At 44.0% G+C, this 22,080-nt stretch overlaps 1 protein-coding gene across 1 annotated transcript in view; it reads right to left on the reverse strand.

The window, feature by feature from the left end:
* PEX7 (peroxisomal biogenesis factor 7) overlaps nt 1-22,080 on the reverse strand; it is a 1,199,560-nt gene that overhangs the window by 1,033,581 nt on the left and 143,899 nt on the right. The window contains exons 4-5 of the mRNA XM_086927402.1: nt 16,390-16,467; nt 9,456-9,564 (exon numbers count right to left, since the gene is read on the reverse strand). Of these exons, the coding sequence (XP_086783528.1) occupies nt 9,456-9,564; nt 16,390-16,467 (187 nt within the window). The remainder of the gene's footprint in view (nt 1-9,455; nt 9,565-16,389; nt 16,468-22,080) is intronic.

Below are 22,080 nucleotides of genomic sequence, written 5' to 3' on the forward strand. Positions count from 1 at the left end.
AATGAAGAATGTGTGTAAGGGCCTTGGAATTACACAAAAATTCCACAGCGCCAATCATCCCCAGTCAGCAGGTTTGGTTGAAGGGTATAATGGCACCCTTAAACTGAAACTAGCGAAGATTCCGGCTACCACTGGTCTCTCGTGGCCTGACGCTTTGCCCTTAGCTCTTCTGTCAACCAGGGCGACTGTACACTCCCGAGTAGGGCTCAGTCCCTATGAGATCGTATTCGGCCGCCCTGCAAATGTTTGGGGGGTCCCTAGACCCAGTGTGTTCTCTGATCTTGAGTATCCAATGTTGATCGATTATCTTCATGATCTGACTGCTAAACTGAGGTTAATTCACCAACAGGTCTTTGAAGCACTGCCGACGCAGACGGAGGGTCCAGGCCACCAGCTCCAGCCTGGAGACTGGGTTGTGACGAGGAATTTCAGCCGGAAGCACAACCTTGAGCCTCGTTTTACTGGACCCTACCAAGTACTTCTTGCCACGAGGACTGCTGTTCGTTTGGAAGAGCGCAAGAACTGGGTGCATGCCACCCATACTAAAAAGGTACCTATACCTTTACCAGCAGACTCGTGGGTGAAGAAGGGCATCGCATCGTCTGAAGTCGAAATTGTTACGAACTTTGTCCCTTTCAGCGACGCTCAGCCTGTCGGAGATACCTCAGTGCAGCAGAACGATATTGTTGAACATTTGTCATCACAAAACTCAAGATCTGAACAATTGACTGGTCAACAGAACTCTGTCTCATCATCGGACCAATTGTTTGACGAGCAGACACGTCCTGGGAGAAGCCGATATTTTCTCCGTTCCAACCCTAAAGACTAATAAAACAAGAATATTTGCTTTCTCCCCTGACATCCACGTTGCCCCATTGCCGCTATCCAGTTTGAACACACTTGCCAAATTGTAAATTTTGAAAATTTTGAGTCTTTTTCCATATATGTGTTTTTGCTTCCACAGCTAGCAGGTTTTGTATATATTATTGATTAAAGATACCTTACATCCGGGTGGACCGTAGGGCCGCGCGGGTACTTCCTTCTGGTTAGTAGGTCTTGACACTAGGTCAGAGACCGTCGATTCCTGGGAACTCCTGGGGATTGACTATTGCTACACAGAACGAAGTGCGTCAAGAACGTAGCGGACGGTTTTAGAGGGTGGCTTTTTCGAAGCTGTCGGAAATGGAAAAGGCTCAGGCTAAAAGATTCGAGTTGCGCAGAATTGCACACACAAAATGCTTCATGTTTCAGGTGTTCCTTCTATTCTTAACTGTTTCTTCATTATTGGTGGGTGGGGTGTATTACATGATACAGTCATTGTTGCCTTCTGCCTCACCTACCCCTTCTCCTGAACCTAAACTTACTACCACTGTTTCTCCTCATTCCTTCCACATCTTACCCCAACACGAGCAGGCTATACGTGCGGAATTCATGAATAATTCCTTCATTCAGCTCCTTCATCAGCATCAGTTGGTGATGAACACTACCAATTGTTGGGTGTGTGGGTTAATGCCACATACCACTGATAAGGAAATTCCGTACTTGGTCCTTCCTTATAGTTCCCAGGGTTCAGCTCGAGCATTCCAAACAATGTTTCGAAGTGCACTAGATTCTTACCCCAATCGAGAGCCACGTTCTCCGCACTTTGGTCCCGGTCCGTACCATAAGTCTTTGGCAATAGCGATTGCTGATTTAGATAGGGATATCTACGAGCCGTCGCTCATCCCAGAGGAAGAGGTGCGAGCCTATAGGGATCTCAGTGAGGTTGAGTACAGTGCGCTCGTGGGCGAAAGACAGCTTAGGAGCTCGTCTCCAATATGGGTCGTACCCCACCTTGGTAATTTCTGTCTAAAAGGCCGTGGCCGAAATCAGAGGGCTCACCTTGGAGAGAGTGCTTGCTCTGAGACGTATGTCTTACCAATGCTCTCTTCCCCTGTTCTCCTGACTGCCAAGGGTACGTACTTTGTCTGTTACGACCGTGCATATACATGGTTGCCCCTTGACTTTGCGGGCACCTGTTATATTGCAAACTTGTTGCCACCGACTTTTACAGTCGCCTCCGATTACCACAAGACCAGAGTTGTGAGGGGCGTGATTAGCAAAGAGGACACTGCCGGTCAAGAGGCAGGAGACCTTTTCAAGGGTTTCTTGCCGTTTTGGGGGCCTATGATCAATAGTAGGAACCTGAGACAATTGACTCGAGTGGTGGAATCGACAGCTAACATCACTGCCAGTGCCCTTGGTAATATTACAGCAGAGCTTCAGGCGGATAGATTGATGACGTTACAAAATCGTATGGTTTTAGACGTTGTCTTAGCAGATCGAGGTGGAGTATGTAGAGTGATCCATTCGAGTTGTTGTGTATTCATTCCAGACAACGCTCCGACTGTCTATCAAGCCATCTCGAAGTTGCATAAGATCTCTGAGTCCATACACGTGGACGTAGGGGATTGGACGCTACTCGGGTGGTTTTGGGGCCTGATGTCGACTTGGGGTTGGAAAATTCTGATGATTATCGGGGTTGTTGTAGCATTCCTGTTCACGTGTTGCCTTTGTGTGCAGTGTGGTCCTGCTTTATGTGGCCTCTGTGCTGCGACGTGTATAAGGCAGCCGCCTGTTACCAAAGGAACTCTGATGGATAGAATTATGTTGCAGCAGCACCTAGATGGTCTGATGAATATCAAGATCGATTATGATTCCGACTAGTGCTTGCCTACTTGAGGGCAAAAGGAGCGTCTGAGGTTCCGTGACAATTGTAAGTGGTGTTTTCGACTTGCACGAATATGGTCGAGTCTGGTATCTATGAACCGCAAATGACGAGTTTAGTGGGTGTACGCGTTTACGCTGTGCTAACCTGAACCGTTATTTGTTTCGTGGGTTTCTTCATCTGAGCCCACGGGTTCCATCTTAGATACGGCATCCATTTTGTTTCTTGCCCTCAAGTAGCCAGCGAACGGACGCTGTCCGCTTCGCGACCCTGGGATTCCCAAACACTTGCGAAGAACATGCCTTCTTTGAAGGTGTCTTTATGATGAAGGGGATGATACTGCAAGGCAGATGGCCCCGCTCGAGGCTCATCTTGCCGTGCCGCTCTATTGTCTCAGTTGTGCATTCATTAAGCACGTCCCCTTTGATGCCTGCAACTCGTGTTCCTTGACGCCACCCCCTTTTACACCCTTTCGATCTGTTCACTGTTTCCGTCTTCCTCTGCACCTGTTTCTGTCTCTTCCTCGATTCGTTTACTGCTGATTGGAATGTACTAATGGTGGGAAGATGTACTTTTACAGTTGGGAACCACCAAATGTTACTGTAATTATGTTCCGGGCCCTGAATACATGAAAGCGACCCCTCATGTCTTTTACGATGGGAACCAAGTTGTAAACCTTTGTGCACCATGTTATCCTATGCTTGAAAACTGTATAAGAAGAGCGATCCACAGATACAATTTGAAGCAGTCTCCTCGAACCTACACATGTTGTACTTCTTGTGACTTCTGTGTTCCCTGCAGTAATAAACCTCGAATCTTTGACGCCGAAGGAAGTGTCCCGTGTCTCTGTCATTTGTACGCCGGAACAGGTTACCCACAAAGGTTTTAGGTGTTATCCCTGGCACCGCGGGGACTTAGCAAAAACCCAGTCCTTCAGCAGTTCCCAATAGCTCTAACCAGAGATCCTCTTTCAACTTTTTGAATCATTAATAATGCGTATAAATTGCTTAAAAACTGCATAAATATGATTTTCTAATACATAATCATCAGAGAGCTCACGCTTCTATAGAAGACCTACGTGACTCGTTCTGTTTACAAATGGCCGCACCAGTCTCTTTGTTTACAATGTACTTCTTTTATGTTTACTTCATTCTGTAATCAGTAAGCTTGTACTTAAAATGGTTCCTCACTAGATGCAGGTTAAACGTGTGACCAAGGCACTTTCGTGCTGAAACGCGTAGCGTTACTTTGGAAATAAACGCTCACTAGCTGTACTTTTTCCGAGTGAATGTATTGCTTATTGCATATATTGAAAACAACACAGTGGTCCCCGTACATATTCGAATGTAGAACCAGTAAATATAGACGGAATTAAATCTATATTTAGAATGACATGTCCAGCCGGACAGAGGTCATTCAAGTTTGACTCAATAAACAATGTTTCTGAATAACATAAAAATACCTTCCACAACTTGAATGACCTCTGTCCGGCTGGACATGTCATTCTAAATATGGATTTGATTCCGTCTATATTTACTGGTTCTACATTTGAATATGTACTGGACCACTGTTGTTTGAATGTATTGCTTATTGCGGCAAAACTTTGAGAATCATATATATATATATATATATATATATATATATATATCAAAGAGCAATGCGCCAAGCGCTTAGGGAGGGCTGCCCATGACACATCCACCATCCGGCCTTTAAAATTGTCCCGATGTCCTCTCAGCCCCTCTCCCTGTTAAAAAGAAGTCCGACGCGTTTCGGGGCCAACACGCCCCTTCTTCATGGACGTTTGTTAACCACATTGCACGGCAGCTCACCAACTCGACTGAAACGCATTTTGTTTCAATCTGTGCCGCCCTGAGTGGGTGTGGCTGATGACATTGCTGCAGCCAGGCCTGCTGGTTGCTGTAGTTCCGTTGTCGGCGAGTCTGTAGTTTTACCTTAAGTAGGTGCGCAATCCGGTATTGATTCATCTCAATGTGTTGTTTACCTTGAGTTGCAGGTTGGAGGGTGGGTTGCGAGGTCATGATTATTGTAACGATGTGTCACGCTGTAGGTGCGGGGATTCGTGTCCCTGCAGCAGTCTTCACCGGCTCCTGCATTCCAGATAGACGGCGAGGTGGAGCCCCTCCCCCGGTTATGGCTAACCGTGAGTAATGTCAAAGAGCAATGCGCCAAGCGCTTAGGGAGGGCTGCCCATGACACATCCACCATCCGGCCTTTAAAATTGTCCCGATGTCCTCTCAGCCCCTCTCCCTGTTAAAAAGAAGTCCGACGCGTTTCGGGGCCAACACGCCCCTTCTTCATGGACGTTTGTTAACCACATTGCACGGCAGCTCACCAACTCGACTGAAACGCATTTTGTTTCAATCTGTGCCGCCCTGAGTGGGTGTGGCTGATGACATTGCTGCAGCCAGGCCTGCTGGTTGCTGTAGTTCCGTTGTCGGCGAGTCTGTAGTTTTACCTTAAGTAGGTGCGCAATCCGGTATTGATTCATCTCAATGTGTTGTTTACCTTGAGTTGCAGGTTGGAGGGTGGGTTGCGAGGTCATGATTATTGTAACGATGTGTCACGCTGTAGGTGCGGGGATTCGTGTCCCTGCAGCAGTCTTCACCGGCTCCTGCATTCCAGATAGACGGCGAGGTGGAGCCCCTCCCCCGGTTATGGCTAACCGTGAGTAATGTCAAAGAGCAATGCGCCAAGCGCTTAGGGAGGGCTGCCCATGACACATCCACCATCCGGCCTTTAAAATTGTCCCGATGTCCTCTCAGCCCCTCTCCCTGTTAAAAAGAAGTCCGACGCGTTTCGGGGCCAACACGCCCCTTCTTCATGGACGTTTGTTAACCACATTGCACGGCAGCTCACCAACTCGACTGAAACGCATTTTGTTTCAATCTGTGCCGCCCTGAGTGGGTGTGGCTGATGACATTGCTGCAGCCAGGCCTGCTGGTTGCTGTAGTTCCGTTGTCGGCGAGTCTGTAGTTTTACCTTAAGTAGGTGCGCAATCCGGTATTGATTCATCTCAATGTGTTGTTTACCTTGAGTTGCAGGTTGGAGGGTGGGTTGCGAGGTCATGATTATTGTAACGATGTGTCACGCTGTAGGTGCGGGGATTCGTGTCCCTGCAGCAGTCTTCACCGGCTCCTGCATTCCAGATAGACGGCGAGGTGGAGCCCCTCCCCCGGTTATGGCTAACCGTGAGTAATGTCAAAGAGCAATGCGCCAAGCGCTTAGGGAGGGCTGCCCATGACACATCCACCATCCGGCCTTTAAAATTGTCCCGATGTCCTCTCAGCCCCTCTCCCTGTTAAAAAGAAGTCCGACGCGTTTCGGGGCCAACACGCCCCTTCTTCATGGACGTTTGTTAACCACATTGCACGGCAGCTCACCAACTCGACTGAAACGCATTTTGTTTCAATCTGTGCCGCCCTGAGTGGGTGTGGCTGATGACATTGCTGCAGCCAGGCCTGCTGGTTGCTGTAGTTCCGTTGTCGGCGAGTCTGTAGTTTTACCTTAAGTAGGTGCGCAATCCGGTATTGATTCATCTCAATGTGTTGTTTACCTTGAGTTGCAGGTTGGAGGGTGGGTTGCGAGGTCATGATTATTGTAACGATGTGTCACGCTGTAGGTGCGGGGATTCGTGTCCCTGCAGCAGTCTTCACCGGCTCCTGCATTCCAGATAGACGGCGAGGTGGAGCCCCTCCCCCGGTTATGGCTAACCGTGAGTAATGTCACGGTTATGCTCTTTGACATTACTCACGGTTAGCCATAACCGGGGGAGGGGCTCCACCTCGCCGTCTATCTGGAATGCAGGAGCCGGTGAAGACTGCTGCAGGGACACGAATCCCCGCACCTACAGCGTGACACATCGTTACAATAATCATGACCTCGCAACCCACCCTCCAACCTGCAACTCAAGGTAAACAACACATTGAGATGAATCAATACCGGATTGCGCACCTACTTAAGGTAAAACTACAGACTCGCCGACAACGGAACTACAGCAACCAGCAGGCCTGGCTGCAGCAATGTCATCAGCCACACCCACTCAGGGCGGCACAGATTGAAACAAAATGCGTTTCAGTCGAGTTGGTGAGCTGCCGTGCAATGTGGTTAACAAACGTCCATGAAGAAGGGGCGTGTTGGCCCCGAAACGCGTCGGACTTCTTTTTAACAGGGAGAGGGGCTGAGAGGACATCGGGACAATTTTAAAGGCCGGATGGTGGATGTGTCATGGGCAGCCCTCCCTAAGCGCTTGGCGCATTGCTCTTTGACATTACTCACGGTTAGCCATAACCGGGGGAGGGGCTCCACCTCGCCGTCTATCTGGAATGCAGGAGCCGGTGAAGACTGCTGCAGGGACACGAATCCCCGCACCTACAGCGTGACACATCGTTACAATAATCATGACCTCGCAACCCACCCTCCAACCTGCAACTCAAGGTAAACAACACATTGAGATGAATCAATACCGGATTGCGCACCTACTTAAGGTAAAACTACAGACTCGCCGACAACGGAACTACAGCAACCAGCAGGCCTGGCTGCAGCAATGTCATCAGCCACACCCACTCAGGGCGGCACAGATTGAAACAAAATGCGTTTCAGTCGAGTTGGTGAGCTGCCGTGCAATGTGGTTAACAAACGTCCATGAAGAAGGGGCGTGTTGGCCCCGAAACGCGTCGGACTTCTTTTTAACAGGGAGAGGGGCTGAGAGGACATCGGGACAATTTTAAAGGCCGGATGGTGGATGTGTCATGGGCAGCCCTCCCTAAGCGCTTGGCGCATTGCTCTTTGATATATATATATATATATATATATAAAGCAGTTACAGTTAGGTCAGACTTTCCATAGAAAGAGCATTTTTTGTTGTTAATAACTTGGCGCCATTTGACGAATCTTCAAAAAACGTTTCCAAGAAAAAGTTCATCTACCTCAGCGGGGCCAAGAAAAAGGGTGAGGATCCCAAAACAATTTTTCCCTCTGCAATTAACATAGGCAAATTTTGACAACAATGCAGAGTAATCGGCTGAATGGAAATTACACCAAATTTGGCAGAAATCTAGATCTTTACTCAGAAAGTGTGCGTTTTGTGATTCGCTGTAATTCTGTGCAGTTGTTTTAGGGATATTATGGTTAAAAATGAATATATATCTGATGCCGGGGACTTGCACTAGAAAAAAATACAAAGAATTTAATTCTGAATGGTTGGGCCAGTGGAGTACTGCATGCCCAAGCAATGTGGACTGGCAATCGTAACATAAAGAAAAGTGTTATGGTCGCCTTTACAGGACCCGGGGACTTGGGGGCAGATGTATCAAACGATTTTTTGTCGCAAACGCTGCGAATCGGTAAAAAGCAGCGTTTGCGACCAAAAAATTGGAAAATGCAATGTATCATCTAAAACGCATCGCAATATTAAGGAATTGCAAATTTTGCGATTCCTTAATATTGCGTAAGCATTTAAGGAATCGCAAATTGTGATTCCTTAAATGCTATGTAAGAAGCAATCAAGTCGAATTCTTTTACAAATGTACTTTTTGGCATTTGTAAAGGTGCCATGTGGCGATCATACATGCCCTTAGGGCATGTATGTGCGCCATATGCGCACACATATAAATTTCAGGGGTGCAGCAGGGTGCCCTTAAGACACCCTTGCACCCTTGAAATGATTCTCAATTTGCGATTAGCAAATTGTGAATAACTTCTCATTCCTTCCTATGGGCCTCCTGGCCCATAGAAATTAATGGGAAATTATTCCTTAATTGCGATTAGCAATTTGCTAATCGCAATTAAGGAATTTTAAGAAATCGCTAAAAAATTGCGAATTTTTATATACACACCATTTTGCAATTCTCAAATAGCGATTCTCTAAAAATCGCTATTTAAGAATCGTAAATAGGTATTTTGATACATTTGCCCCTAGATCCCAGAGTCCTGAAAATATTTTTATAAACATACAGAAGGGGACAAGTAAGGATACCCTGAGTCCCATGGGGGTCCCAGATCTGAGACCACGCATTCTCCAATGGGACAAAAAGAAATAATATGGGGGGTGGGTCAACACGGTCCCACAGAACCCAGCTCGCCCTGCCTGATGTCCCATAGGACTCACACGATAGACAGTCGAGAGTCCAGCATGAACAAAAAAAATGTAAGTAAAGAAAATGAGGGTTGGCGGCAAAGGCAGTACCTGGTAGGATTTGGGGGTTGGCTGTCGAGTGCCTGGCCACCGAAAAAAAGCAAAGGTTAAGGTGACATTATAGTGAGGTATGGTAATACAATCTTGTCTTAACTTTTTTAAAAAAAAACAGTTATTCACTGACAAAAACAAAGGTTAAAGTGGCATTATAATTAGGTGTAGAAAGGAAATAGGACTAACATTGAAAAAACACTGTAATTTGCCAGTTATAGTTACTAAACTTACACAGTAAGGCTGTGCCTACCTAACACACGAGCACCTGGCTGCCAACTCGCGGTTTCCTTGGTTTACTAGCAGCAGGCTAGAGTTTACAACTCACTTACTCAGTTTCAGTAAAATACGCATAAGATTAAATAATGTTCAGAAGCCCCATGAAAGTAATCGAACAATTCCTATCTACAGCATATCCTCCTACTTAATGGTAAACGCATCTAACTCCCTATGGCACAGCGCCATCTACTGACAACAATTTGAAATACACTTAAAACTTCAATTTTAGAAGCGTCCACTTCTCCACAATCCAGCAACTCGTACCTGAAGCCGAAGCAAAACAACCTGGGATGTGCGGGGACCATATTGTGCTGTATATGACTCCTTGGTGGCCCGTAAAAGTGCACAACGAACGTGCAACTGCAGGATCCCACTGAAAAACAGAGCAGTCAAAAGACATTAAATATATTTGCGTGATTAATTTCAGAATCAGAGAGAGATGGGCAAATAGGAAAAGGGGAAACAACGGGTTTGAGTGGATAGTTTGGCTTTCGTATCGAAGCGTGCGTACGTAGAGACATGTAGGGGTGGAATAAATTACTAAAGCAGGGTGTGAAAGGAATGGGATACAAGGTTTGAACAGGGACTGTGCAGCTACGGCAAAATGGAAGAAAGCTAAAGAATTAGAGACCTGCTCAGATCTTCGACAGAAATAGAAAAATAGTGCATCCAGCCCCTAAAAATGAAGGAAACCTCGGCACACCTGAATACCCCGGGTTCTTGTGTCAGCCAACACCCGTTGCGCATCACGACGGCATAATCCGGCCTTCATTTTATCAACCTCGGAAGGACGTAAGGTTAGATTCTGTAACAGAGTGGGACCCCATGGGGAGATGTGAGCGGAATTCTGGTGGGTCGCGAAAGTTTTGGTATAAGTAATATTTACAATTATTAGCCGTATTTGTGCACCAGTGCAAAAGTGCTGAACAATGTTCCTAAAACCTGTTTTAAAACAAATCCTTGCAAGCAATCCCAAACAATCCCAGATGTATCATCCACTATTTGTTGCTGTTGCTTTTATTTTTACTTCACAAAGCCATTTCAACAGAAAACGTGAGCGCACACACCCATACCACTTATGTATAACTTGCACAAATCACAATGCATTGAGAAATATGGAAGTGACTTAAGGGCCAGTGCTGCTCAGTGCATTGAATGCTGCATGACACAGCGCCATCTACTGGACACAATCTGAAACACACTGACAAGACACAAGCCTTAGATGCTTAGAGAAGTGTGGATCTGTGTTGTACATTGATTCTTCATGTAATATGGTTGTCATTTGTCTTAGTCCTTTCTTTGTGTTTTCACTACAATGCCTATGTATGTTCTTACTTCCACCTGGAGAATTCCACTAGTGTCAGTTGGTGGTCTGGTCAGCTGGCGAGGTTTGTGTACTCGGCTGTGTCCTACAATAAATCTACATGTAATCATCTAGAAGTATCCTGTCATCAATTACTATCCTATTTACAACAATCTGCCCACTGCTGTCTGCATGGAACCCAGCAATTAATATTGCACAGTTTCTTATGCATTCTACGGGAGGGCCTCATCTGTCAAGGGATCCCAGTGAATACCTGCTAACTTATGAACTGATTCCACCATGTGAGGAGGAGGCGGGGCCTCCTGCTAAAGAGGCACTCTGGCCCTCATCAAGTCCCCCCTTGGCACCCTCTCCCAGAAAAATAAAAACAAAGGGTCATTGACGCTGTCTTCGATGTCCTGGGGTGTTTTCACACCTCTAAATGGACATCGGCTGCTTTCAGCCTCCGAGAATGAGCTGAAAATCCACTGTTTACGTTGGTTTTCAGCTCTTTTTTCCAGCCACCATGTTATTTAGGCTCCTCACAGTGTGAAGCGATGCCAAAATCGCATGACACACGGTGGCGCCGTGTGAGTTGGCATGTAGGCCAGTGAGTGGTGGAGCGTTGTTGACCTTATCTCGAACCTATTATTTCAAGTACAAAGACATCAATGAATCTTGTTTCCCGATGGTGAAACATACACATATGGTGCTGGAAGCAGGATCAATCAAGTACTTCGACATTAGAGGCCTGTGCTTCGGAGCATCTTTGCCCAGAGCTTGAACTCACACTGGAAGTACTTTGACAGGAGATCTCTGAAAGGGTTGGCTATATTCCACATTTGCAACCTCTACCTCGATAATATGGCCTTAACGTTCATGTCCAGGAAATACACCAGATGTATAAAGCTTGCTTTCACTGCCCAACTAGTCCATGTTCAAGGGGATCACATCCCCTTTAAAGAGGCTGCATTCACCTTCATTGACTGAGTTGAAGGCTTGTCAGGAACAATGTCATCTTTGTTGTGGACAGGGCTCAAGTCCTAAAAAAAGAAGTGGGGGGACGCTCCAGGTTAAGTGGTGTCCCCGGAAGTGACGTCACGGCAGGAAGTGACGTCACAAAAGGTAGTCCCCTTTTATTACAGGAAGTTGTGACGAGCAATAGCAAACCAGGCTATTTAAAAGAGAGCCAAATGACCTGACATTACCGCACCATGCGTATTTTGGTGTAGTAAGCAACAAAATCTACATGATGTCACATTTTAGGGAAAGCAACTTGAAATATCGACTATTCACCTCTCCAGATAAATACATATTCCATTGTACCATTATTTATCAGGTGCGATCAACACTTCACCTAATACAGGGACACGTAATGACGGCCTAGTATTTAATGATAGCTACCTCATAAACCTTGCAAATAGGAACCCTGTTACAAACCCTCTTACAAACAAAAATGCCTCCATAGAACAGAGGGGACCGGCAGCCCAGAGCACTAGAGATGTCTCTACAAGGCCAAAAATAACCCAGGACAAAGTGGGAGGGGAACTGGAAGGGGGCAAAGAGGTGAGTCTGGAAAAGGCCTCTTTAGCTCGCAGAAGTCGTGACCTTAACCGGAAGGAGTGGTGGGGCCCACACAGAAACTCTAGAGACCGGGGTAAAGTTCACTTCCCTAAACCAGAAAGGCAGTTGTCAGAAAGGTGTCGGTATTTAGGGATGACACAATAGCCTTGAAGCAACAGGACTGAAAGTTTGAAACTCTGACTTCAAGAAAGCTGAGTATTCATGAACTGCGAGCTAGCATGAGCACCGTGAGCTCAGTGCAGAGCTGATCTGTCGAGTAAAGTGCACGAAGAGGGACGTGGGTCTAATGTGGGACAGCCTGCAGCCTTTTTTTCCTGGTGTGAGAAATCCTTCCTGTCCAGAGACGGGGACCAGCCGAGAAGCGTTGCTGGCTGAATCCCTGTACTTGGGAGATGACAGGGCGGCCGTGCGGGCAAGTAACGGCGCCATCATTTAAAGTCCAGCTTTGGGGCAGGGGGGATGGCGTCCACCCGGTAAAATAAGTGAGGGGACGCTGTCCACCCGCGTGGTACCCCTACTCGAGCCCTGGTTGTGGAGATATTTAGGCATTGGTGGTTCGGCCGGTGGCTAATTCCAAACCTACTACACCCTTTAGGAAATTGTCTAGTATGTTTGGTCTTACTTTGATCAACTTTATAATCGTAGCCCTGTCTGTTTATGATGTGGAAAACATTTGGTCTGACCACAGGCCATTTACTTAGGGTGATTAGAAGCACCCAGGACTGGTGAAACTGAATGGAGAAGCACTGAAATGTCAGAAACAGACATGGTATGCCATCCAGGTTACTGCCCAAAACAATCGTAAAGGAGAGGGGTTTGGCCTTTTCAACCCAAGGCCTGACCAAGTCAACATTGTTGGAGTTAAAAGAGCAAACCATGTACCTAACTGATCCTAACAGTGAACCCCTAAATAAAACTGTAGCACCATCTGGTGTCTACAGCAGATGGACTGCTGCACGACTAGTAGGATGCTCAGGCCCTAAAGGGGTTGAAGATACGTTGCTTTGAAGTCTCCAAGATTTAAAGAAGATTCACCATTAAGGTATTAAAGATCTGTTGTGATTGACCAGGCAGTGGAGCAAGAGGCCAATATGAATGGAACACCATAGGGAACATGTCCACACATGGAGATTGCGAAATATGCGCCTTGCTGTGACCATGGCTACTGGTGATGCAACAGCAGTTTTGGCGGCTTAGGGAACCATGCCTACTTTCTCCTACTCTTGCAAATGCTATAATTGCTCAATAGCGAACAGTGTTGGTGGAGTTGAAGGATCTTCTCCTTTCCAACTATTTATGTACCCAGCAGGACAGCGGCTCCGCCACCACCGAGGGTGAACAGTTAGGAGGGTGCATACTGTGCTTTATTTGTAAATAATAAGTGCCAGGGCTCTAGTCAGGAGGCATCTGCAGCATGATCCACCCATTGCCACAGTCAGCGTTGCCAATGACTGTGCCTGCAGAACTACTAACCAGCACACTGCTACAAGTGTGACAATTCAGACTATTCCAAGCCCTCAAAGCTATAAAATAGCTTGGGCGGCAGGTATGAGTTGTTTTAATGCATACTGAATTAATAAACAATTGCTGTTAAGTTCCTCTCTAAATTATACAAACACCTCCACTAAGTGGCAGCTCTCATAAATTCTGGTGCTGACAATTAAGTGCTGGTGCGGGGCAACGGAAGACCACCGACTCAAATTATGAACTGGGTACATCCCTTCTCCATGTGAATCTTGGAATCCTGGCACCCAAATGATGAGCTGAGTTTTACTCCACTGTCCCCTTGGCTTGAAAAAAATCAAGCACCCGGCATCTCGACCACCCAGTGACGTGTACTTAAACATCTTAGGAGTTGCACTGTCCAATTTATTGATTTGCACTCTCTAATTGATACTCCTGTGCCTTCCTTCAATTCTATTCCTGCACCCTCTTTCTATGCCGGTCTCATTGTTGCATGGAGTCTGCTCAGGAACAGAACAACGCTTGGGATCATACACCATCGGCATGTAGGGACTTAGTCATCATACCACTTCATTATCTATGAGCCTGAGTCCAACTAGCTATAGTGCCTAACTTTCCCTCCTAACCTTATCAGAGAAACAAGTGAATTGGCACCCCAGAACACAACGCTCTTGATCCTCTCAGGGATCGCTGTAACAGAACACCCTTTCGGTGTTCTGTTACAGGAAGATGAAGCCATGTTGTGCAGGAGTTTCTCCAAGGAGGAGGAATATATATCCTCTTGGCTCAAACTGACTGGATCAAATCTTCCATCTTAAGGGATAAAATAGCTGTTTACCTTTGGGCTTTTACCATGCCCACCACTGCTGGTAGCCACTGAATATGCCTGAATAGGTAACCTCCACACTGAAGGGGGTAAGGGCATGAATAAGGTGCATTGGTAGCATGATGGGTTGCAAAGAACTTTGTACAGCTCCTGGTCACTAAGGCTCTATACTGATGCATAATAATTTGTTTAGCTAATTTCTCATGGATGTGGTAGGACACAGGGAGCAGTTTGGTTTGGATAGGTGTTCCCGAAGCACATGTAAAAGAAACTTGTGTGGGTCAACTGCAACACATCTCAGCATACATATGGAGTCTTTTTCCACATATCTAATGCAGACCGTTGCATAGTGTGAGCAGACCTGAACCAAGCAGGTGTTATAAAGGCATGCTAACCATAAACTGTGTTGGCCAGCTGAAATAAACTATTTATGCCACAATGCACAACTATTTGAAAGAAAAGGTTGCAGTATCAGGCGCGAAGAATGGGAATTCGGTATTGAAGACATCAAATTTAAGAGAAGAACTGAATATAGAATGCACCCACACATTCTATATTCAGTTCTTCTCTTAAATTTGATGTCTTCAATACCGAATTCCCATTCTTCGCGCCTGATAGTGCAACCTTTTTACTTTACAGAATAGTTTTCAATGTCTGATGCCCTTCGGTGGGGAAGGGTATATCATCACGTACTGGATACATATACATGCCCAGTGACTACCTATGCATAACTTTCAAGGACACTGAAGGGCATCAGATATTAAAAACTATTCTGTAAAGTAACTAAGTGGCAGAATGTCTATTGGATGGTGTCATGTGTTTTCTGCATGGCCCAATGTAGTTTTCCCTATATTAGCCTAATTGTGCATGTTGGAAGCCGAATTTTCTTTTGCACACGTTGCTATATAAACATGCTTGCTATTTTGTCACATTGTACTTTCACACGAAACCTGCATATGTTTTTGTGTTCTGTTCTTTTCATGGGATTTAGTCTGAACATCATAGACAAGGTCAAACCACAATGCCCCTTGTTATTCTCTCTGGTTAGGCACTAGCTCCTAGACACTACATGAGAATGCAGCTGCTGTTTATGAGCACACATGTCTAGTCATATAATTGAGTACAAGAGTTTAAACACACACATTTGAGCAAAGGTTCTGGGACAAGATTGTTACATCAACAAAGATGTAGAACATCCATCTGTGTATGCTAAGGTACGGGGTCCGCCACTAATTCCAGATACCTTTATATATAGTTGTCTAGCTTCAGTAGAAGGGAGGGGATTTAGGATATTCTGTCTTATGACATGACAGGGCTTTTTATGATATATGGTTTATTGACCATGCTAGCAGTATTTTTAGTAGGCATTTGTTTCATAATTGTGCCCGAACACTGCATTTTAGGACACAATTGTTTGAATAAATATTCTAAACGTCCTTCGTGTCTTTTGTGTATTTATTGTGGACGAGTATAAGTGAAAGGGTGTTCTGTTACAGCGATCCATGAGAGGAATGAGAGCGTTGTGTTCTGGGGTGCCAATTCACTTGTTTCTCTGATAGGGTTAGGAGGGCAAGTTAGGCACTATAGCTAGTTGGACTCAGGCTCATAGATAATGAAGTGGTATGATGACTAAGTCCCTACATGCCTGCTGGTGTATGATCCCAAGCATAGTTCTGTTCCTGAGCAGACTCCATGCAACAATGAGACCAGCAGAGAAAGAGGGTGCAGGAATAGAATTGAAGGTAGGCACAGGAGTATCAATTCGAGAGTGCAAATCAATAAATTGGACAGTGCAGCTCCTAAGATGTTTATGAAAAGGATGTTGAAAAATGTTTTTCCTTCTCAAAATTGTGTTCAGAATACCCAAAATTGAAATCTGGTTGTTAACAGTTATGCCTTTTTCATATCGCCACACACAGTGACAATGCCTAAGCCAAACCCACTCATCAGATTAGACGAGGTGACCTCCACAGTAACATTACACTACACTGAATGAGTAAATATTTATTTAATAAGCTTACCACTTTGGCTGTGTGATCCCAAGAGCCAGAAACAACCAACTGCTCCCCTCTTGTTAGGCTCCAGTCCACACTGTAGACCTAAACAAAATAAAACCATGCTTGAAAAACAAAATGGAGCAAAAAATTACATTTTAATAAAAATCAACTCCGACAGATCGTAGCAGATTAATAAATTACCTATTATTACCTGGGAAATACCTACAAATTCTAGCACACCAATTTAATCTCTGTGCAGAGGCAGGTCCAAATCATTGAATGTTTGACTTTTTCTGAAACAGACCTCTTTTTCATGCTATCTGCTGGCTAACTGGGAACTGGCGGGCCCTTTGTAATACTATTTGCCTAATGATGATCATATCAGTATATAAGCATCGTTTTATAAATGTTAAAGTTATTGTTCCCATACTATGCACAATCTTTGCATTTGTAACGCACTGGAGTAAATTTACGCATGCAGTCGTGGATGACTAAATTATACATTTTGGGGGTCCTTTAGTAAAATCCCTATGCAGTTCAATTTTACATGCTTTGGAAAATGGTCTGCAATGTTTGTTCTACTCATGACCCACTGTAAGAGCACAGGTCAGAGCATTCAATATTTTGAACTTCCTTACCAAAGTCATCTTAGAACAAGTTGCATTCCTAGGAAACAGGTTACGCATGGCAATTACAGGGCAGATGGAGAATGCTGGGTAACTGGTGACCACTGCACCATTACATTCTAAGTGCCAGTGGGCAACTGAAGTGCAGGCAGCTTTACAAAAAAACTCCACACCTCAAACTTACTAAGGGTCCAAGTAATTCTGGGGGTGCAGAATTAGTGGTGACAACCCAGCAAATCCTGAGGTTCCCCTGAAAAATTAGGAATTACCGATGGAAGTGGTAATCCCGGGTCTAACTGCGCTAGTTCGTTCGTTCATAAACTTTATTCGGATGTATAAAAAATAAAACCATAAAAGTACAAAGCTAAAATCACACATTTCATATGAACATACATTGATGAATCCATAATATATATAAAATATTAAATGAGACAAGTATTTAAAACATATAAAAAAAATTATGTACAGATAATATGATAGGTGGGTACTGCAATCAATATTATGAGCATGTCATAAATTCACCCTTCCAGGACCTTTTGGTAAATCACCTTTAGCTATTACTGTGTGATTTCCTAATTTTAATAGCATTCATTATAAATAGTGCAACATTATAACACACATGGATGCTATCTTGTGAGACCAAAAAGTTCAGAGCTTTTCCATGCGTCAAAATGTTCTGGGCAATAAGCATTGGTTTCTTGAAGTGGGCCTGCGGATTCTGGTACATTTTACAAAATAGTAAAAAATGCAGAGTACTTTGTTTACTGTGGCTATGACAAGGGCACACACTTGCATCAGGGGATCTCATCCTCATTTGTGAAAAGCGACTAAATGATGCACAATGCCGCATCTCAGTCTTGTCAACACAAAACAGTGTTGAGTAATATTTACATAAGTCAAATAGTGGTTTGCCCCCACTTCCTTGTCCAGGGCATTATAAAAAAAAATCACTGGCGTTTTTTCTCGTTGTCCAGATCGCGTTTAACGAGCCTAGATTGGAGAAAGGTTTGTTTGATCTTATTCCTGTTAAGTAACATGAACTTGTTGGTATCAGCCCAAACAGACAAGTTGCACAATTCGCCCAAAAGCGAGTTGGTATAGGATAACCACTGTATGTTTAGGGCTTTATCCATTGTTAAGCAATCGAGGATAATGTTTCTGGCAAAACTAACCTCATCCTTAGCCCACAATGATATCCATAATAACAGGGGTTTGACCAGGGGGGGGTCATCTAGAAATTGCAGGTTGACCTCATTGTGTACGATGGTGTTTGCTGCACAAGGTGGCAGAAATAACAACCTTTAAAAAAATTAATATTCCTCAATTTGCAGGGGATGGATATTCATATAATCCCAATGCGCTAGTTGACCACCATTCTCCCCCAGTGTTTTGCACAGAGATTTTGAGCCGCTTTAGCTGCAGGTAGGAGCGGAGGTAAATGGATGTTTTCAGGGATTCTGGAAATCCGATGAGGCTGGTAGGTGTCATTACTGACCCCATCAGAATTAAAGATGGTCTCGTGATTAGGCCATTGGAGGTCAGCTCGAAAGAAATCTGCAGTAACCAATTAAAGGATAGTGCATCAAAATTCAAAGTTTAACATTGCAGTTGAAAACATTAACACAGAATACATTTCTGAGCATTTTAAGACATTAACAAGGCCTCCATATGGAGGCCTGCAAATTTGGATTTCAGTTTGTGGGGTTTTTAACATTTGCCTTTGGTTTCTGTGTCTTTCCTGTAAAGTTGCTTTAGCAACAAGCCATGAGAACTTGTGAAAATCAGCTTTTGAGTTTTCCTTTCATTCCTAAATTTATTTTGCCTTCTCCCCAACCCTAAGTCCTATTACCTGGGGCCATCTTTTTCGGAGGATGGGTGGGGGAGATGAAAGTAAAGAAGATATAACTTCAGGCAATGCACAGAAGACTTTCTGATCCAGCTGAGCCAGGAACAGGTCAGAGGTTTTAATTAAATTTGCATAGTTAAACTATGTCTTCAGGGTACAGTAATTTAAAGCCAACAGTACCATTTGTTTGCACCAATAAAAATCATACATTCCTGTGAATTATAACACCATTGCCTATTCTAAGTAAAGCTGCCCGCTAAAATGAACCCATTATGAATCATTTAAATTATTTACAATGGTCATTTTTTATTTTTAAAAGTGTTTAACATTTTGAAAGTTGTACTGCAAGTAGATACTTGCTGTATGTTGACAGTGGGAGTATTCTTTATGTAGTACATGCATGCATTAAAAACAGTGCCTTTGCACTGAGCCTAAGCTGCAACTCATAGATGAGGTCCAACCAGGCCAAATCTGGTCTGCAGTTCTGTGAGTTCCCCTCTGGCAGTTGGGGTTGGACTGTTTTAACTGCAGAAGGGACTTATCGGATTTCAATATGGCGGCGGCGTCTGTATTGCGTGGCATATAAAAAAATTATGTACTACATGCTGCCCGAATATTTACACCAATACTTTAGATGAACTGAAGTATCCCACCCATCAATGTCTTTTTGATACTTGAGTTAGGCAATTCAAATCCTAGCTTATTAAAAAAAAAATTAAAAAACACATCCCTCCCAGGCACAGCATTTCCATTTTTAATTTTAGGTCTTGTTAGACAGTTTGGAAAAAAAATATCAACACAATATAAACACAAAAAATTAAACAAAATGATTTGCTCATCAAGTAAATCCATACTTTGATCACACTGATCAAAAAGGCCATGGACATATATTAGATTCCAATGCATTTACACAGACTTGTGTATTTCACGTCGCGCAGTAACGATCAGTCGGATTTTGATTAAATTTGTCAGGATTGGAGATTGTGGTGTGTAGATGAATCTTGTTGTGGTTGTGACTAAACATGGTAAATATTTTTTGCGTTATTAGCATTTTAATCTTAGTGATATCCGTTAGCGCGGTTGTTTCAAGGTAGTACCACGGCACATAGCGATGACAAGTCATTATCTGATTGGATAATGATTGTCTTTACAAAAATTGTAGGCAGCTATGTTCTTTTAAGGCCATTTGGCCGCTGTTCTAGCTTAGGGCCTTAAACATAAATATTAGGTTTTAGTTGATTTCCCTATATATTACCACTTACTTTCAGTAGTAATAGGTGGACAAATATAATTTTCAGTTTATGTATATTTTAAAAACCTTTTAAAGAGTACTGAGGTACTGCCTAGGTACTACAAAGGTAGTACCACAGAGCCTTAAAAAAATAATTTAAAAACGTTATGTAAAGAAATTGAAAAAAATAATGTAATGCACAATATTTCACAAAAATGGCATACTAGTGTCTTTACAATTTTTTACATATTTTATGTCAAAAAAGTCCCTGCATTTTTGCGATAATACCTTCAAACTACAGCATAACCTTTAAAAAAAACTGCATCTTTGAAAAAAAAACAAAGGGGTGTGCTAGGTACCACCATGTTACTGTGGCAACTGGTTAAATAAATACATAGAAAATTATTTAAACATTCCCATACCTATTTTCACTTTAAACAAATGGTAATAGGTTGTGATCAACAATAAAATGTACTACTTACCTATGTTCACGGCCCTATGCCATAACAACCCAAAATACTACTTATGGCTGCCTTATACGTTTGTAAAGGCAGACATTAGCCAATTATGCACTGCCTTGTTACTGCTATGTACCACGATATATCGTTAACTTACTCTGGTATACCGTGGCACAATATATCACTACGGTGCACATTTGAGATACTATTGCACTACACTAGCGTTACGCATAGTGTTGCAAGGGCAATGCAATATTTACGTAACATTTACCAAACTACGCAAACCCACCATGTGTCGCCCTGCTTTGCTTGGTACATGTACAAAAACGCAATGAAGTGCAAGTTGCTGACTTGCATTTTTCTGTACAGCATACTCTACAGTCCTCCAAAATTTCTAGAACACACATACCCCACTACACTGTACACCACTCAACTCTACCCTACTCCACTGTACACCACTGCAGTGTAGACCACTCCATTGTACAAGGCTTCAATGTATGTGACTCCACTATACACTATTCCACTCTACGCCACCCCACTCTATGCTAGTCCAATTTATGCCACTCCACTCTATGACACTCAATTCTACCCTACTTCACTGTATGGCACTCCAATGCATGCGATTTTACTGTACACCACCCCACTCTACAGCACTCCACTGTACACTATTCCATTCTACGCTATTCCCTTGGATGAAAAAACACTCTGCGACACTCCACCATATTCAACTCTACCCAACTCTACTGTAAGTCACTGCAATAGTTGCAGCTCCACTGTACACAGCTATACTGTACACTCTACAGTGGATGTCAATCCAGTCTATGCCACTCCACTGCATACTACTCGATTATAAGCTATTCTACTGTGCGCCATGCCCCTATATGCCTCGGCACTCTACACTAATCCACTGTATGGTACTCCACGTTTGCCAGTCAAATGTATGTTAAACCACCTAAAAACACTTAATTCTATGCTATTCCATTTGACACAACTCCTTTTTTCGTGACTCCACTATATGGTATTCCACTTTATCACAATGCACTGTACGCCACTCCAGTGTGCTCCACTTCACTGTACGCCATTCCACTATACCCTACTCCACTGTGCGCCAATCTACGGTACGCCACTCCACTGTACTTCACTACACTGTACACTATTCCATTGTATGGCACTTCACTCTACAACACTCCAGTCTACGCTATTCCACTTCATGTTAATCTATCCTTCTGCACTCCACCCTACGCTATTCGACTGTACAGTACTCCACTGTATGCTATTCCGCTGTACGGTACTTCACGCCATTACAATGTATGCCACTGCACTCTACGCTTCTCCAGTGTACGCAATCTGCTCCATACTCTAGAACTGCCCTCTATATAACTATACTGCACTTTATGGGTCGCTACGAGACTCTACTTCACTCTGTCCATGTATACTACGCTATCTAACTCGACAGTCCAATCCCTTCCCGTACACTCCATTGTGCAATACTGTATTCCACTAAACAACACTTTTCAATACTCTATAATATAGCACTCTACTCTATGAGACGCC

The sequence above is a fragment of the Lissotriton vulgaris genome, chromosome 6 (genome assembly GCF_964263255.1).
Source record: "Lissotriton vulgaris chromosome 6, aLisVul1.2, whole genome shotgun sequence".
Taxonomy (NCBI): domain Eukaryota; kingdom Metazoa; phylum Chordata; class Amphibia; order Caudata; family Salamandridae; genus Lissotriton; species Lissotriton vulgaris.